Source organism: Anolis carolinensis, chromosome 5 (assembly GCF_035594765.1).
Source record: "Anolis carolinensis isolate JA03-04 chromosome 5, rAnoCar3.1.pri, whole genome shotgun sequence".
NCBI classification, from domain to species: domain Eukaryota; kingdom Metazoa; phylum Chordata; class Lepidosauria; order Squamata; family Dactyloidae; genus Anolis; species Anolis carolinensis.
Genome location: NC_085845.1, coordinates 187,053,433 through 187,071,764, shown reverse-complemented (window position 1 = coordinate 187,071,764; position 18,332 = coordinate 187,053,433). Strand labels below are relative to the sequence as shown.

The following is an 18,332-nucleotide window of genomic DNA, read 5'->3' as shown; positions in this document are numbered from 1 at the left end:
AACTTCTGCTAGAAAACAAGATTACCACAGAAGATTAAAAAATCTAGGGTATGCTAGGTAGTGTACACACAGAGTTGCAAAGAAGCAATGCACACTAGTCCAACATAAAGATTTTGTTGGCTCTCATTCAGCCTGACTTGCTGAATTTCCTTGATCTTACGCCAGTCATGAGTAATGCCGATGCATTGCCAACCCTGAGTAGTAAGTGAAGTTAGCCTATCACTACCCTTTTTGTACTACACAGTGGCATTAGGGCGCAGCCAAGTTGATTTAACTTCAAATCTTTCATAAAGCATGCATTCCATAAATAATCTCTCTACCAAAAGTGTTTGCTCTCTTTACATCAGTGGCTATAGTCCAGGCCTAAGTGGTAAAATCACAGCCTGAGGCTGCAGTCTGAATTTAGCAGGATGAAGGGGCTGACCTGGCATGCTTCACTGAAACTTGGCTGGGGGGTGATAGTGGGCCAACCTGGACTTAGGCGCTCCCAGCCGGTATTGTGTCAGCGAGCAGGTGAGGGAAAGTGGGAGGGGAGGTGGGATACTTGTGGTCTATAAAGACCATCTTAACCTGACGAAATTACCTGCTAGGGAGCTGAATCACATTGAGTGTGTATATCTGGTCTGAAAACCAGGGATAGACTGGGGATTCTATTAGTATACCATCCATCCCACTGCCTAACAAATTCCCTGGCCAAGCTCAAGGAACTGGTCTCGGAAGTGTTGTTGGAGTCACCCAGACTTTTTCTTCTGGATGACTTCAACATACAACTGGAGGCCAGTTTGTCAGGTGCAGCTTGGGAGTTCATGGTACCCATGACAAACATGGGCATATCCCAATTGGTTTCTGGGCCGAAGCATTCAGTCAAAAGGTCATACCCTTGATTCAGAATAGTTCTTTCAGAAACCTGGACCTAGGAAACCTATAAAATATTTGAAGAGATGTTTCTGACTAAAACATAGGACCTCGTTCAACGGATTCTGGGCTCCATTTCTACCGTATACACTTTGGAAACAGTGTCCCACAGGAGTCCCATGGAGGTCATCACATGCTATTGGAAAGTTCTGTCTGCTGAATTTAGATTGTGCTTTCATAGACATGTAAATGAAACTTAAAAGTGTTTCAGAAGTATGTGTAAATATCAAAACAACAAATTCATGAAGCCAGTTATCTATAGTGTCTTGCCTAATATTGAAACAAATCTTAGCATGCCCTTTTCTGATCAAATGTGAAAATGTGGTGACTGTGAATTTTTTCCTCTCTGATGAACAGCCAACAGTGCCTAGATGAGATCACAGAAATTATTAGCACACCAAAATGTGTTCTGTGTGCGTGTATGTGCATTCAAGTTACCTGTTGACATATGGTGACCTCATACATTTCATTAGGTTTTCTCAGGCAAGAAATACTAAAGAGGTGCCTTTGCCAGTTCCTTCCTCTAAAATACAGCACCTGATATGCACTGGTAGTCTCCCCTTCAAGTATTGGTCAGGGCTGACCCTGCTTAGCTAGCTCAGACATGATCGAGTGTCTTTGGGATATTTAAGCCTCCATAATATGTTACCACTTAGTAGTGGGTTGTGGTACAGCTGCTTAGTAGCCAGCTGCAATAAATCACTACTGATGGCGAGGTCATGAGTTTGAAGCCAGCTCGGGTTGGAGTGAGCTCCCAACCATTAAATAGTCTAGCTTGCTGTTGACCTATGCAGCCCGAAAGGCAGTTGCATCTGTCGAGTAGGAAATTTAGGTACCGCTTTATGCTGAGAGCCTAATTTAACTAATTTACAACACCATAAAAACCTTGTAGCACCGTGTGGAAGAATGAGGAATTACTCCATCAAGGACTTGGTGTCACAAGTGGACAGTGAAGCAGCAGCATACCCTCATGAAGCCAGAAGCTGGAATGTTAAATTGCCTCTGTGTCTGTCTATGTATGTCGTATGTCTAATGGCACTGAATGTTTGCCATGTATATGTGCATTGTGATCTGCCCTGAGTCCCCTTCGGGGCGGGAAGGGCGGAATATAAATACTGTAAATAAATAAATTTGTAATTGTTGCTTATATGAACCTACACAGAGACATACTACAGTATAGTATGAGTGTCTCAGACACATGGAGGAAGCTTTAATCAGAGGCTATGTCTGTACTTAAACCAGTAACAAGGTTTCAAAAAAAATGATAATATACCTCCTAAAGAAATGCTATTGGATATAATTTGATTTTAGAGTATTTTCTGATATTGTGAAAAAATCATACATCAGTAGTAAAAGCTGGTGAAACCCCCATTTCGTGAAAATGTGCCAACTGTCTCATTTGGCCTGGTCACCTTGGATCTGGGCAATTTGCCTGCTCATAAAAATCTACCAGAGTTTGGGTCCAGGGATATCTGGCAAGCAAAACCCCTCTATTTCAACAACTGGGATAGGAATGGCAAAAGTGTCTTGGTTTGCAAAGGCACTGTGTTGTGTGTGTTAACTGGAAAATGAAGTACAGCAGTCTCACTTATCCAACATAAACGGGCCAGCAGAACGTTGGATAAGCGAATATGTTGGATAATAAGGAGGGATTAAGGAAAAGCCTATTAAACATCAAATTAGGTCATGATTTTACAAATTAAACACCAAACATCATGTTATGCAACGAATTTGACAGAAAAAGTAGTTCAATATGCAGTAATGCTAAGTAGTAACTACTGTTTTTACGAATTTAGCACCAAATATATCATGATGTATTGAAAACATTGACTACAAAAATGCGTTGGATAATCCAGAATGTTGGATAAGCAAGTGTTGGATAAGTGAGACTGTACATGACACCCATTCGATAAGCCTGCAAAAACCTGGGGATTGATTTGATACTGTTTCTGTTTTGCTGCTGCAGAACCAGTTTGAACAAGTTTTTCAGTGCTGACTGCATACTGTTGGTGAAGAGAGCAGTGTAGTCAGAGAGGCCTTGGTATTTTGAGGCCTGTTTGCTGCTGAGAAAAGAGGGTGAAGAACCAGGACTGTATTCTTCTCTGAAGCAGATTTGTGGACTGAGAAAGGACTGTTCATGACTGTGGATTTCTGTAAGTGATCAGAGGGGCCATTGTAAATACAGTAGAGTCTCACTTATCCAACATAAACAGGCCGGCAGAACGTTGGATAAGTGAATATGTTGGATAATAAGGAGGGATTAAGGAAAAGCCTATTAAACATCAAATTAGGTTATGATTTTACAAATTAAGCACCAAAACATTATGTTATACAACAAATTTGACAGAAAAGGTAGTTCAATATGCAGTAATGCTATGTAGTAATTACTGTATTTATTAATTTAGCACCAAAATATTACGATGTTTTGAAAACACTGACTACAAAAATGCGTTGGATAATCCAGAACGTTGGATAAGTGAGACTCTGCTGTACTACTGTGTCTTTTATCTCTTGGAATCAGTAAACTTCCTGTATTTTTGTTCTGCAAACCTGAGTGGCATGTTATTGTTCTGCGGGTGACTCTGGATCACGGGCACACGTAAGAGCTTCCATTTATCATCATCAATCCATAATAAAAAGCAGTTATTTAAATTATTTCCCTCATATTGGCATTAACAATTTGCCTTTATTCCCGGGGGGGGGGGGGGGATAATAATTGCCACTCTTATCCTAAGTATAGCAGTGATTTACACATAGCCTTTTGTTGTTGATGCTTGCATCTTTATGTCCTTCCAACTAATAGAGAAACCCTAAGCTAAACTTACCACGGCGTTTTCTTGGCAACATTTGTTCAGGGGAAAAGAAAGGGGCCTGAGGCTGTTAGGAATGGTGGGAGTTGAAGTCCAAAACACCTGGAGGGCCCAACTTTGCCCTGGCCTGCTTGACTAGGACCCCCTCTCCCAAAGGAGGATCGTTGCGGCTCGGAAAGGGCTTCCTCCCTTTGAAGAGAATCAAGGCCTAAAAAAACCCTCGGAGGCGGCAGTGCAAGGGTTAACCTCTCCTCCTCCTCCCCCTCCCCCTCCCTCCCAGATTCCCGAAAGGAAGAGGCGGAGGAGGAGAATAGAAGCCAGGGGCAGAAGCAGAGGGAGGGGGCGCTGTTGCCTAGGCGACGGCTCGGAGCGGCCCGGGCTGTACCACTGTGCAAGGGCTGCGGGGGGGGAGAGCGGCGCAGTGGAGGCCTCCGCTGCTGCAGAGAGGTACGGCCCCGGCCTGGCTGCCTCCCCCGCCTCGAACTGGGCCTTGCCTTCTCCCGCGCGGCAGTCAGCGAGCGAGAAAGGACGAGCGAGAGAAGGAAGGAAGCAAGGGAAGCAGGCAGGAAGGAAGGAGCGTCGGGGCGCCTGCTGGGCCTAGGAGGGAGGCGGATCCACCGCCGCGGCAGGATCTTTCTTTCTCTCTTCCCTCGCCGAGCGTTGGCTAAGGGAGACAAAGGCGGCGTCGGCGGCGCTGAGGAAGCGAGGCCTCGCGATGCGTCGCGGCGGCGGCTGAGGCAAGGCGAGGCGGCCTGGCGTGGTAATCGAGGCCTGGTCTTGGCGCAGAGCAAGGCCGCGGCGGCAGGGAAAAGCGGGAGGATGTGAGGCCTGGGGCCTGAAGCGGCGAAGGGCCCCGTGCTGCTCCTCATAGAATCCTAGAAGCATTGGAAGAGACCTTGTGGGCCATCCAGTCCAGTCCCCTTCTGCCAAGAAGCAGGAAAATCGCATTCAAAGCACCCCCGACAGATGGCCCCCCACCCTCTGCATAAAAGCCTCCAAAGGAGCCTCCACCACACTCCGAGGCAGAGAGTTCCACTGCTGAACAGCTCTCTCTCTCACAGTGAGGAAGTTCATCCTGATGTTCAGGTGGGATCTCCTTTCTTGTAGTGTGAAGCCGTTGTTCCGCGTCCTAGTCTCCAGGACAGCAGAAAACAAGCTTCCTCCTCCTGCTCCGCAGCCGGGGATGGAGGCACACGTCGCGTGCCTGTTCCCGGAGCTGCTGGCCATGATCTTCAGCTACCTGGAGGTGCGAGACAAGGGCCGTGCGGCGCAGGTGTGCGTGGCGTGGCGGGACGCGGCCTACCACCGCTCGGTGTGGCGCGGTGTGGAGGCCAAGCTGCACCTGCGACGGGCCAACCCCTCGCTCTTCCCCAGCCTGGCGGCGCGTGGTATCCGGCGCGTGCAGATCCTCTCGCTGCGCCGCTCACTCAGCTATGTGATCCAGGGCATGGCCGAGATCGAGAGCCTCAACCTCAGTGGATGCTACAACCTCACCGACAACGGGCTGGGGCACGCCTTCGTGGCGGAGATCAGCTCTCTGCGGGCGCTCAACCTCAGCCTCTGCAAGCAGATCACCGACAGCAGCCTGGGCCGCATCGCACAGTACCTGAAGGGTCTGGAGGCGCTGGAGTTGGGCGGCTGCAGCAACATCACCAACACGGGCCTGCTGCTGGTGGCCTGGGGCCTCCCGCGCCTCAAGAGCCTCAACTTGCGCTCCTGCCGACATCTCTCCGACGTGGGCATCGGTCACCTCGCTGGCATGACGCGCTCTGCCGCTGAGGGTTGCCTGGGCCTGGAGCAGCTCACCCTGCAAGACTGCCAGAAGCTCAGCGACCTCTCGCTCAAGCACCTTTCCCGCGGCTTGTCCCGTCTTCGCCAGCTCAACCTCAGCTTCTGTGGTGGGATCTCGGATGCCGGACTGCTGCACCTGTCGCACATGAGCTGCTTGCGGGTGCTCAACCTGCGCTCCTGTGATAACATCAGCGACACGGGCATCATGCATCTGGCCACGGGAAGCCTGCGCCTTTCCGGCCTGGACGTCTCCTTCTGTGACAAGGTGGGCGACCAGAGCCTGGCCTACATCGCCCAGGGCCTGGACGGCTTGCGCTCGCTCTCACTCTGCTCCTGCCACATCAGTGATGAGGGCATCAACCGCATGGTGCGCCAGATGCACGGCCTGCGCACCCTCAACATTGGGCAGTGCGTCCGCATCACTGACAAGGGCCTGGAGCTTATTGCTGAGCACCTCAGCCAGCTCACTGGCATCGACCTCTACGGATGCACCCGCATCACCAAGCGGGGCCTGGAGCGCATCACCCAGCTGCCCTGCCTCAAGGTGCTTAACTTGGGACTCTGGCAAATGACGGAGAGTGAGAAGGTCAGGTGAGAGGAGGGGAGAGGTGGAGGCACCCCTCCAGAGGGACCTGCCAAATGAGACTGCTGCAGCAGAAGGAAGAGCCAGAGCAAGGAAGGAGGATGTGCCTCCAGATACTAGAGCAGGCTTGGGCCCTCCAGGTGTTTTGGACTTAAACTCTCACCATTCCTAACAGCCTCAGGCCCTTTCCTTTTTCCCCTCAGCAGCTCAGGGGGGAAATGAAGGGGCTTGAGGCTGTTAGGAATGGTGGGAAATCCAAAACACCCGGAGGGCCCAAGTTTGCCCATGCCTGTACTAGAGGGAGGACAAGAGGGATGGAGGGAAGGGAGAGCATCCCCAATGCTTGCTTGCCTGCCTGTTCTATCGGTGGAGGGAAGGGGAAACCCACTCCCTCTCTTGCACTGGAGGGAGATGACTGCACTGCCTTCACTGTGGATGGATAGAGTCTTACTGTCCTTACCCTTTCTATTGGGAATGCAGCTTCTCAATCTTATGCACTGGGGATGGTACACAACCCCTTTCTTCGAGTCCAATTCCACCCCATTCTGCACTAGGAAGGGTGCAGATGAAAGGAGAAGGGAAAAAAAAACTAGCCCGCTCTTATTCTCTCTCTCACACACAACCATGCAGTCTCTTTTTTTTCCCCTTTCTTGAGAAAACTTTGATTTTGAGTCCTTTCCCCATTATGCTTGTCATCTAGTTCCCATAATTGCTATTGTAGTCAGCCATCCCTTTGTGTTGTTGAAGGCTTTCATGGCCGGAATCACTGGATTGCTATGAGTTTTCCTGGCCGTATGGCCATGTTCCAGAAGCATTTTCTCTTGATGTTTCGCCCACATCTATGGAAAGCATTCTCAGAGGTTACCTGCCATAGATGTGATCAAAACATCAGGAGAGAATGTTTTTGGAACATGGCCATACGGCCCGGAAAACTCACAGCAACCTAGCCATCCCTTTCTTTGCATAGCATGTAGACAACCTGTAGATATAGGAATATAGGAAGTTGCCGCCTACCGAGTCAGAGTCAAACCATTAGCCCTTCTAGCTCTACATAGAATGGCACGAGCTCTCACAAGGGGTACCCCCTCCCATTCTGTCACCCTACCTCTCTTCTGACCCAGAATACCCCACCATCTGTCCTCTACCTTCCCTTTTCCTGTGCTTGCAGCCATGCAGGTGGTTCTTTTTTTTTTAGCAGCAATGTAACTGAGGCCCCTTCCACATAGCTGAATAAAATCCCACATTATTTGCTTTGAACATACAGTATATGGCAGTGTGGACTCAGATAATCCAGTTCAAGGCAGATATTGTGGGTTATTCTGCCTTAATATTCTGGGTTATATGGTTTTGTAGAAGGGCCCTGAGTGCACTCATTCTGCTCACTGCTGCTTGGGGAGAGGGCTCATTAAATCATAGTATTTCTCTTCAGACTCATTTTACACTATATCCATCCCACTTCATGACCCACTTTCATTTGTTGCCAAAACCCCCATAGAGGTTGAAGTCACCTTTGTCAACATTCTGTCATCCCAACCACCTGTGCATTTTCCTCTTTTGTAGTATGTGATTTCAAAACAACATATCTATCTATACACTTTCTCCATTTGGAGGACTGGGGTATAGGAACAATGGAACTGAATGCCACTTGTACTCCACAAGAAATGCTGTAACTGGCTTTTATTTAGCAATGCCTAACAAACAATAATGACATTTGCAATGCTCCCTTCAACTTCCCCTTTCTTAAGATCTTGTAACGGTTCTCTTCCTTCTTATCCATTCACCTCTCTTCAGTATTCATCTTTGTACACAGTATGATTTTGAAAGACCTTTGAAGTGGATGTTCTTGTGGATTTTTAAGTACACTTTTTCTGTTAAATATATTTTCTCTGTATAAATGTTTGGCTACCTCGGGTTTTTTTCTTTTTGCTCTTGTTCTACCCTTAGTACCCTTTCTCCTCCCATTTTTACAAGAAAGATAAGAGTCAGAAATATTTTTGTGCCTAGACTGGAAAGATATCCCTTGGGTTTCTAATTGGGAGAGGGGCAGGGAGAAGAAAGGCTGGCTGGAGTTTCTTTCCCTGTGTCTCAAGTAAATGTTATCTTGTGCCTCTTCCCCTTCTTACTAAGGTTCTGCAGTGCTCTTGCATTTCTTCTCTTCTAGCACAAACATAGCATCCAAACTGGTGACTGAGTAGTGGTTAAAAGAAATGTGAAGTAGAAGCTCTGTTTCTTTAAATATATGCAAATTCCCGACTCCCCTTCTCTCAAATGGCCTAGGTCAAAGTAAGGAGCTTCCTGTGTGGAAGCAGAAAGAGGAGCAAGCAAAACAGACTGCCTTGCGGTTGTAACATGATGAACAGGAAAAATCAACTTTGTGTGTTTTTCTTCTGTTGTTAAAATAAAGCCACTTCTTGACTACTTGTCTTTTAAAAAAAAAGGAAGAATAAGACAGATCAGAAGATGGCAAAAGTGATCTGGGGGAGGGAAGAAGGGGCAGCTGTGCAGAATTTTCAGTCCTCCACAGTCGCAGGTCCTGGAACTCAAGACAGGCCCAGATCCACAAGCTCATCATGGAATAAATGTACTGTTTGTGAATTTGTATAAAATTAAAAGATCCTCTTAAAACATTTTATATTCTTACAGTAAAAGGTTAAACTGATATTTATATAATAAAAGAGGAAATATGAAGTATGTTTTTGAAAAAAAGTTGCACCTGTCTTATCTTTGTCTTTTCAAGGTAGTTGTATTTAATCTGAAGTGGTGGGAAGAGAGACACTACGGAGCTGTTGCTGTCAATGTTGTTTGGTCCAAAAAAATCAAAAGAATTGGAAGGCTTTGTCCTTTCGGGGCAGGAGGCGAAACAAGTTCAAAATAAAAAGTTTTCGGGTTTCATTTAGAAAGATTTGTAAGAAACTATAAATTATCCTACTCTGTGCAATTAGTAACTGAACCGGATCAGTAAAACTTATTGGTGCTTATGATCACTACTTTGACAAGAGTTTTTAAAAGAATGATTTTACAGAGACTTTTATTATCTGACAGTGTTAAAAGTTCAAAATGCAGTTTCTGAGTTAGCACATAAGAAAGTTAAGTACTGAATGCCTGAAAATTATGTTTACAATTTCACTTGTATTTAGAACTTAAATTATAAAAATGTTTTGGGCACCCAGAACATTATTAGAGACAGAAATGGAGAAAGGATGAAACCATGCATGCCTTCCAGGGTTTTAGATAAACGTGAAAGTCAGATCTGGATGTCAAAAATAGTCTAAGCTAGAGGGATAAATAAGGTTTTTTTTCATCTTTGACTTTTGCCCTGACAGTGATCTTTCTAAAAACTTCTTTATTGGTTTTTCGGGGGGGGGGGGGGTGTCCAGCAGTGCTTGGAGAGAAAAGCTTTGTTTTATGCTCAATAAGTCATGCAGCATGGCTTTCGTTCCCCTTTTCGTATGGGGGGAAGCAGCAGAGAGAATGTGAAATGGTGGAAGGAGCTGAAACCATTGTTCAGGAAAGTTAAAAGAGGAGCTGTCCTTGCTTGCTTGCTTGCTTGCTTGCTTGCTTGTTCAGTCATGCATACTGAATCTTTCTGTGTCAGGGTCCCTATGGAAGGGAGGAGGGGTGTTTCGTTCCCTCTTTTTAACATTCCTCTCCAGGCCTGGCTGTATTTAAGCTGCTTTTCCTCCATGTGGAGGGCGGGCAAAGGGGGGATGGTCTGGAGTTTCTGTGCATTTGCATTTCAAGCACTTCCAGGGTTGCAGAAAAGCTACTCTTTGCCATTCAAAGGGTTCTTGGAATTAGTCTTTAGTGGTAAACTATCTCTAACAACTCACAATAAAAAACAAGTGCTTCCTCAACTAGGTTATGCTTGCATTGATCCCCCCCCCCTTCAGTACCTAAAAGTAATGGCTCTGCACCCTCTTGTTCTAACATAAGAAAAGTTCTTCTCCTTCAGAGACTGGGGTTGGGTGAGGAAGAAACTACTACCCTTAGGTTTCTTCTTCAGATTAAGGTTTTACTGGACCTGCACTGTTCCCTCAAGAGGAAACCAGCACCTAAGCTGTTATTGCTGCTTTTATTTAAAACCTTTCATGCTTTCTGCTGGGAGCTGGATACAAAAGCTGCATTGTTCTCATTGGCAAAAGCCAGTACAATTGGATCTAATTGAGCCTGACACTACATCCATCTTCTTTTACTTGGAGGGAGGTGTAAGGTCTGTTTCTGTGTCTCCCTTCTCCTTCCCCACCTTGGCCTTTAAAAATTATAGTCGGGTTCATGGGTTAAGAGATTATGAACCCTATTAAAACAAGAGTGATTGACAAAGTTAATGGTAGACACTACACTGGCAAATGTTGTGAGCGCCAACCAGGAATACATCCTCTATTCAACCACATGATATAAATATAATAATGTAAACAATATTTTTTTTCATTGCTCTTGTACAGTGCTATTTATATCTTGGTTGACTCCATAGGTACTATTAAAAAAAGAAAAATATGCAGGAATTCAAGCTTTCTTGATATTTGATATTACAGTATTAAGAAGCATCACCCACAGTGGATTGCCCTTAATTCATCACCACCGCAGAAGAGTTTAAAATTATGTTTTTATATACTGTAGAATACACCCCCATAGATCACAATTTGCACCAATAATTCTGACTTGAACCATACCTGTTACCAGTGAAAGAGTGGACTTATACAAAAGCACCCAATAAGTTATGCCTAAGTAGCAGTTTGAATCTAGGTCTCACAAGCTCAAAAGACATGATTTCTAGTTACCAAAGAGCCACAATATTTTTCTGAATAGCTGAAGTCAAACCCATTTATTCTAGAAACTAGGTTGGGGCATGTATCACCTGTCCATGTACAGTGACCCTGTGAATTTCATCGGGTTTTCTTAAGGAAGGGGTACTCCGTGTATATTCATTCCTAACTCGCACAATGAGCCCCCTGCACATCAGTACACAGTTCCTTTTGGTCACACATAACATACTTTCTACATTGAGGAGCTACCAACTCTTTCTGATTCCATCTTGGAATCAGAAGCCATTCCTTCCTCTCACGAAAAGCAGTGTTCCACGTTTCTAAAAGGTACTGAATAAATACGTAACCAGGTAAAAATATGAGCAGACTGGTCTCTTCATTTTGTTTTGTTTCTGCTGGAGGCTTACATATCAGCATTGGATTGATTTATCAAAGGAGAAGGGTTGGGTGAAAGTTCACAGCCACAAACTTGCACAACAATTTCTCATGCTCCAGTCCTATGCATGTGTACCGGAACCTAATTCAAACTAAGATGAATAAGAGATGTTCCTGAGTAGACAGTCATGGGGCTGTATTGTAACTCAACTTTTAGAGCATAGTCCTTTCAAGGCACTTTACAAAGATTTTTTTTCAATAAATCAAATAAAAATGATTTGTGCCATTTTTATTCTCTAAATCTGGTGGATAATTTTATAATTCAGAAACCTCACAAACAAACAAAGAAATGGGACTAACATAGTGCATTAACTCCAATTTTACTTGAGTACTGCCTTAGCAAAAAGGCCCATAGCCAAGATGTGGGGTTCCCCCTTATTCCTGGAAAAATTAAACAGAATTGTAGCTCCAATACTACTCTCACACATGTTCTTCAAATATGCTCAAATAATGATTACGATCTCAATGTTTGATTTTACTGCCAATATTATATTTCCCTTGGCCCTATCCCAGCCCAGATGAGAACAAGCTCTTACTATGTTGTTTCTTAATTGAATAAGAGGAAAATTTGCCCTCCAGCCATTGCTACTAAACACACATTTGGGGCATTGCAAAATTCCCAAATATGACTTGGTTGAGTAGGACAGGGCAAAACCTTTCCTCTTACGGTTGGTCATGAGATGCCTCAGGCATCATTTGACACTTCTCCAAAAACAAAATCTCTTTGGATGTTAGACTAGGAAATGTGAAGAGTAGCATCCAAACACAGCTGCCCACATAAAACCTGTTTTTGTTTGTTGAGGATTTTAAGGAAAAGCAACTGTATTGAAATCAACCACTTTGTGGCCACTGGGCAGAGTTTAGGAATGTTGCTACTCTTTCTAGAATGCTGCACCCAACATGGCCTGGTGGATTGAGCCTTGAATGGTGATATATAGTCCTACAAGAAGGTGGTGTGATGCCTGGTATTATAAGAAGATGATGTGACATACTGGTTAACAGCATAAGCCAGGAAACCTACCATTCAAACCCTGACATAGCCATGAAGTAGCTCTAGGGCAGTGGTTCTCAACCTGGGATCCCCAGATGTTTTTGGCCTACAACTCCTAGGAATCCCAGCCAGTTTACCAACTGTTAGGATTTCTGGGACTTGAGGGCCAAAAACATCTGGGGGCCCCAGGTTGAGAACCATTGCTCTTAACAGAAACCATGACCTCTCAACATTACCATACAGCATCTAGATAATAGAGCTAACCTACTTTATAGAACGAAGATGACTAAAATATATAGAGTTCAAAGCATTTCATCTACATCAATACTTATGATTATTATGATCATACAGAAGGTGAGTAACAAAACTCCAGGGAATTAACTAGTGCTTGACCATGCCCTCTTTTCTACATGTCTCAAATGAGGATGGGCCTAAGGTGATGTCATACAAATGCTAATTCCCATGATATTTCACTCCCACCACCACAATCTTACGTGCCAAATGGTTTTGCATAATGCACAGTATCTTAATGCTTAAGAATAAACAAGCTAAGCATTGAGGAGTGAAGGAGGCACGTGTTGGCCCCAAGTGGGAGATATTTGGGAGAGGAAGGGAAGGGGTATACAAATTGTAAATAGAAGGCAGTGTGCCTCCATGCTAGCATTTCAAAGGCTTCTGCAAAAAATCCCAATCTCAGGAATAGGCAACTGGTCCCAGTAAAGAGAGGTCTTTGTGTCTCCCCTCCCTCCAGCAAAGCCGGCTTCTATAGGCAGCTGCTCTTTCCTGCTGTTGTCTGCTAAGAAAAGATAATCGATAAACTCTACTGGAAGAGCTGAGGGTCTTTGAAGATGACGGATGCCTTCGAGGCGCGGTGCCAGGGCTGTTGCCCAGATTGCATAATGCTTCCCCCCTGGTGTCCAGCTACTGTCCTTCCTGTCAAATTCTTTAGTCTTAAAGCTGCATGGAGTGTGCAGAAGGGAGGAGGGCTAGGCAGAGGTGGAGCTTTTCGCTTTTTTCCTCTGGCAAGCATTACATTCCTTCCACATTTGTGTTGCAATATTGCTAGCACATTTTCCTTGCACTCCTCACACATGCGCCATTAAATCTAATATACACGGTAAAAACAGGCTCTTGTGAGAATTGAGCCTAAAATAGCTATGTTAAGATTTCACGTTAACTTAGAACAACAGTTCTCTCACCTTTTTTTCTCTCTTGGAAAGGAATAAGAAAAGTGGAAAACCACTGTAATGCGTGTGTATGCATTCAAGATGTCTGCAAAGGTATGGTTACCCCATTAATTTCATTAAAGTTTTTTCAGGCATGGGATATGCAGAAGTGATTTTGCCAGTTCCTTCCTCTGAAATTAGACCTACAGGACCAGGTATTCATTGTTGGTCTCCCATTCAAGTAATAACCAGGACCAACCCTGCTTAGCATCCAATTTCAGGCAAGATTGGACTTTAGAGTATTTAGGTAGTTTCATAAAAATAGTGACATCACTCTGGTAATGTTTTTCACATACATTACCAGATGGAGTTGTTTAAAAGTCCCTTTTGAAATACTAGACTTGCTTAATTAATGAAGTAGATGATATTGAGCAGGGGGAGTATTAATAAGACTTCTGTGTCAACATCATATCCCAATATACGCACCTAGTAGGTACTCCTGAATATAAAGACAGGTAGTTTTCAAATCTGGATCCTTCCTTCATCTTGGACATGAATCACTCAGAATCACTCAACATTGGCCATGCTAGCTGGAGCTTCTGAGAGCAGAAAAGATCTGCATACATATTGTTAGTATTCCATGCATCTGAGGAAATGGGCGGAAGTCTACAAAATCTCTCAGTATACTAAATCTATTAGTCTCAAAAGTGCTCAAGGGATTTTGCTGTTTTATATAGAACACCATTAATATGAAGCCAGTAATATGGCTGCCCCTTTGGAAATTAGTATGCGGAAGCTTCTTCAGTCCCAAAGTAGGATTGCTTGAAGTTCTGAATTTCCAATTTAGAAATTATCTATGACAGACCTTTTGGAGTGCATTAGAATACAACTCCCATAGACCCATACAGCTAGCCCTCAGATTGTGGTAGTTAAGAGTTCAACACCAAGTTGGGAAAGGCTACTTTACAACACAGAGTCAAGAGAATATGTCCAATAGTCCAAACAAGAGCAAACTTCCTTAAAAGAGGTAGTCAACAGAATAATCCTACAGGTATAAGGATTTCAGAAGGTAGTCTAATAAAGGATCTCACCCTCTTCTCTTCAGCCTCAGATTTTATAGAATGCTAAATCGGGGTAGACAAAATGTACCCTCCCTATTTTGTTGGGCTGCAGTTCCATCCATCTTAAACCAGCTTACCTTAGCATCAAAAACCAGGAATAAATCCACAACATGAGATTCAGGAACAATCCTTAAAACTTGGAAGCATGAAACATGAGCAACAGGTAAAGAACAGTGCTATCTAGAGGGTTATGTTATGCCACCCATCCTAAACTAAGATTTGTCTGCACTATGTAGTTGTACTACTAATCCATAATTTATTGCAAATAGTGCCCCCAAAGTGGTCAAATATAATCCCAAACAAATTTCTATCCTTTGATAGGACTGCAAAATTACCACCTAAAATAAGCTACTTTGCCCAATGTTGTACTTCAAGGCTGGGAAACACCTCTGTAATAAACACCACACTGCAGTCCAGGGTGAAATAGTAAAGCAATTTACTGAATAATATATAAAAAGCTGATCAGCAAAACTGAGTAAAAACAAAAGTCAAAATGTCAGAATTCAAAGTACAGGAATAGCATCAAAAACCAGGAATAAATCCAAAACATTAGATTCAGGAACAATCCTTAAAACTTGGAAGCATGAAACATGAGCAACAGGAAACATGGAACTAGAAATCCCTTTAAAAACTTGACTTGGGAAGAGATGTGTCCTCAAAAACCAACATTGACCAGACTGGCAAAGAAACCTTTTGGGCTTGCTAATATAGACAGAAAATCATGCCTATCCCTCTGAGAAACTGATAAGGACCTTTTGGCTAACAAGCGGGTTTGCAAACTGCTGCTGCAGCCCTGTGTTGATGAAACGTAAATCTTCTATCTAACTGCTCATTAGTCTGAGCACCTAGAATTTCTTCCTCTGAGCTCATCTCTGAGTCTGACCTTGCTTCCCTGGAATGTGGCCTTCAGACAGAGACTGCTCAATTTTGGGACTTAAAATCTCTTGCTGACTATCCTGCTGGTTTGCAGGCCCAGAATCCCCAGCAACATCAGGCTTCCCTGCAGGCCCAGAATCCCAATTGACCGCAATTGCAGGCACAATCAAAAGCTGAACTACAACAACCTAGCCCAGAATGGCAGCCATTACTTGGGATATTGCAGTCTTATTTTGACTCCTTCTCTAGCGAGGTCAAGTAGCATTGCAACAACTATTGGCCTCAAGTGAAGAAGGCAGAATATTTCACTGCCTCAGGGTTCATACCTACCGGTATGCATAGAAACAGTGGAAAGAAAGAGAGGATATGTATATAATACACAATTATAGGAAGAAGCAATTGATGCAGATACACTGAAAGCACTAAAAAAAAACCCTTCATAAAAGAGGAGTATGCAAAAGTGTTTTTGCAACTTGCACCTAACCAGAGCGCTTGCTGATTAAGATGGCATGGAAAAGAAGGGCCACAGCAGCAGGAGAAGCTCAAGAAGGAGAGCAGGTGGTCCAGTCACCAGTAACAGATATTGACAGGGAGGCCGCAGCTGAGAAATGGGCTGAGTGATTTATGGACTAAGGTCCCTGAGATGTTCATTCAAAAGCTGGACTCTAATTGTGGTAGAGCCCTCCTAATTGCACATGCGCACAGAGCACCAGCTGGTCTCACTCCATAAATAGGGGGAACGTATTTCCAGGAAGCCCAGTCCAGACTGTGGGGGATAGGCCTTTCACTCTCCATTATCGCCACAATGAGCTGACACAGGAGTCAGAATCCATTCTGAGTCAGAAACAACACTAGAGCTTCAGCTATGCAGACAGCATCCTCCCGCCAGTTCATTATCCTCTTCTACAAATGCATGAACATCCCACTCTTTGTCCCACAAAAGAGACTGAGTTTTAGTAAGGGGACCCTTTCTACGGAACGTTTTAAAAGGTTCAAAGATACCCAGAAAGCACCTCTTTTCAACCCTTTTATGTATGCTATTAGTTGCATTTCTATTCCACTTCTCCTCCTGTGAGTACTTGTGGCTCAGCTCTTCTTCCCTGTGAGATAGGGGAGACTGAAAGAGGGTGACTGATTTTCAAGGACACCCAGAGAGTTGTTGTATGTTTTCCGGACACCCAGAGAGCTTCCTTGTGCTTCTGCAATTGTGAGGGTTTCCCCAAACCATCTGAAATCACCCTCTTGCACATCGGTGGTGGTGGTGTTGCAGCTACTTGAGCAACGTCCTTTATGCCTAAACACTGCAAATGGAATGAGGTTTTTCTTAGTGAAAGAAGAAGCAAGAATTGATATCCACACCCTTTTGGAAAGATGGGGTAAATATAAGCCGCCTTCTTTACCACAAACCTACTATCCTGTCATACCTCCAGTAAAGTGGACATCAATGTGATTGGGTTAGGAAAGGCAGCTGCAGTTCATCTGTCTACAACTCATTTAGTTCGGTTCACAGAATTTAATCAAAACCCTTCTGAAACTCAACATGCTCTGATCTGCCCAAGCCCTGCCCTGGATTCTGTGTCCTTCACTAATTTCTATGACATATGAGGAAGACACTGAATTGGAGGATGGAAGGAGAGGAGGAGATTATTTTATTCCAGAAATCAACCAACTGCATTTTGGTTGAGAATTATTAAGGTAGCTATTTTGGTAGAAAAATCTTGAAACAGCTAGGAAATTTACAATCACATGTCTCCAAATCCTCCAAATGGCAATTGGGCAAGTTTGTGGAATAAAAAACCCTCTCCTGCCCCGGTTTTTAACATTCCCAGACTTTATCTCTCTTTCGTATCTGGTTTTATTGGATTTTTCATTAAACCTAGAACATAACACAGAAACTGGATTTCAGATATATACTACTTAAATGCTGTCAAGTGTGATGCAAAGGAAACATCCCTTAACCCAAAATGTTATGATGAAGGGTGATGTAAAGACACATTGTGTGTTACAGGGAGAGAAGGGTATATCACTGAGTTTGGAAATATTACTCTTTTGGTCTATAACTCCCAGAATTCTCCAGTCAGCATGATTATATTCTATTGCATTATAGAAATAATTATTACTCTTTGGGAGCAGCACAATCTCCAATGTGTTGTCGAAGGCTTTCATGGCCGGGATCATAGGGTTGTTGTATCACAACCTCTGAGGATGCCTGCCATAGATGTGGGCGAAACATCAGGAGAGAATACTTCTGGAACATGGCCAGACAGCCCGGAATACATACAACAACCCAGCACAATCTCCTTCTAAGAAACCTTGGAAAAGAAAACACAAAGACATCCTCCTTCATACTCTTGTAGTTCTTCTGTGCTTGTAATAAAAGTTTGAGAGTGGCATTAAGTGTGTTTAAGTGTTGCTGTGTCATATGCTTGTACTACACACCCCCAGAGGTTCACTTTGGGGTTCTCTGCAGTGTGACAGAAATGCTGGTATCCTAACCCCAGTCCATACAGAGCCGTTAACAGTTTAAGAGATCAGTCAAAGAGATCCCCTGTGGTATTTGCCACAACTCATGATAAATTGGCCCTAGAGTCACCACAAGTTGGAAAGGATTTGAAGGCAAACAACAACAACAACAACAACATACAGCCCTTCAAACTGTATGTCTAAAAATATTAACATTCCAAATGACTCCTTGGCTTCTTTGTGCAGGAGCAGCAGCACCTATCCATTTGTACTTGATACAGACAAATAGAAGTACAGTAGAGTCTCGCTTATCCAACATAAATAGGCCGGCAGAATGTTGGATAAGTGAAAACATTGAATAATAAGGAGGGATTAGGGAAAAGCCTATTAAATGTCAAATTACCTTACGATTTTACAA

At 44.0% G+C, this 18,332-nt stretch overlaps 2 protein-coding genes across 4 annotated transcripts in view; one reads left to right on the top strand and one right to left on the bottom strand.

Annotated features, from left to right (window-relative positions):
• The window catches only part of wnt5b (Wnt family member 5B), a 124,435-nt gene that overhangs the window by 60,205 nt on the left and 45,898 nt on the right, over positions 1-18,332 (bottom strand). The window contains exon 1 of one of the 3 annotated variants that reach the window (XM_062981154.1): positions 3,741-3,901. The exons of the other annotated variants lie outside the window; for them this stretch is intronic. The gene's annotated coding sequence lies outside the window, so the exon portion shown is untranslated. Of the gene's footprint in view, positions 1-3,740; positions 3,902-18,332 lie in introns of those variants that run through there. 3 annotated transcript variants of the gene reach the window in all.
• Positions 4,018-11,221, top strand: fbxl14 (F-box and leucine rich repeat protein 14). Its single transcript, XM_062981152.1, has one exon. The coding sequence runs from the start codon at positions 4,804-4,806 to the stop codon at positions 6,109-6,111; it is 1,308 nt and encodes a 435-aa protein (XP_062837222.1). The 5' UTR covers positions 4,018-4,803; the 3' UTR covers positions 6,112-11,221.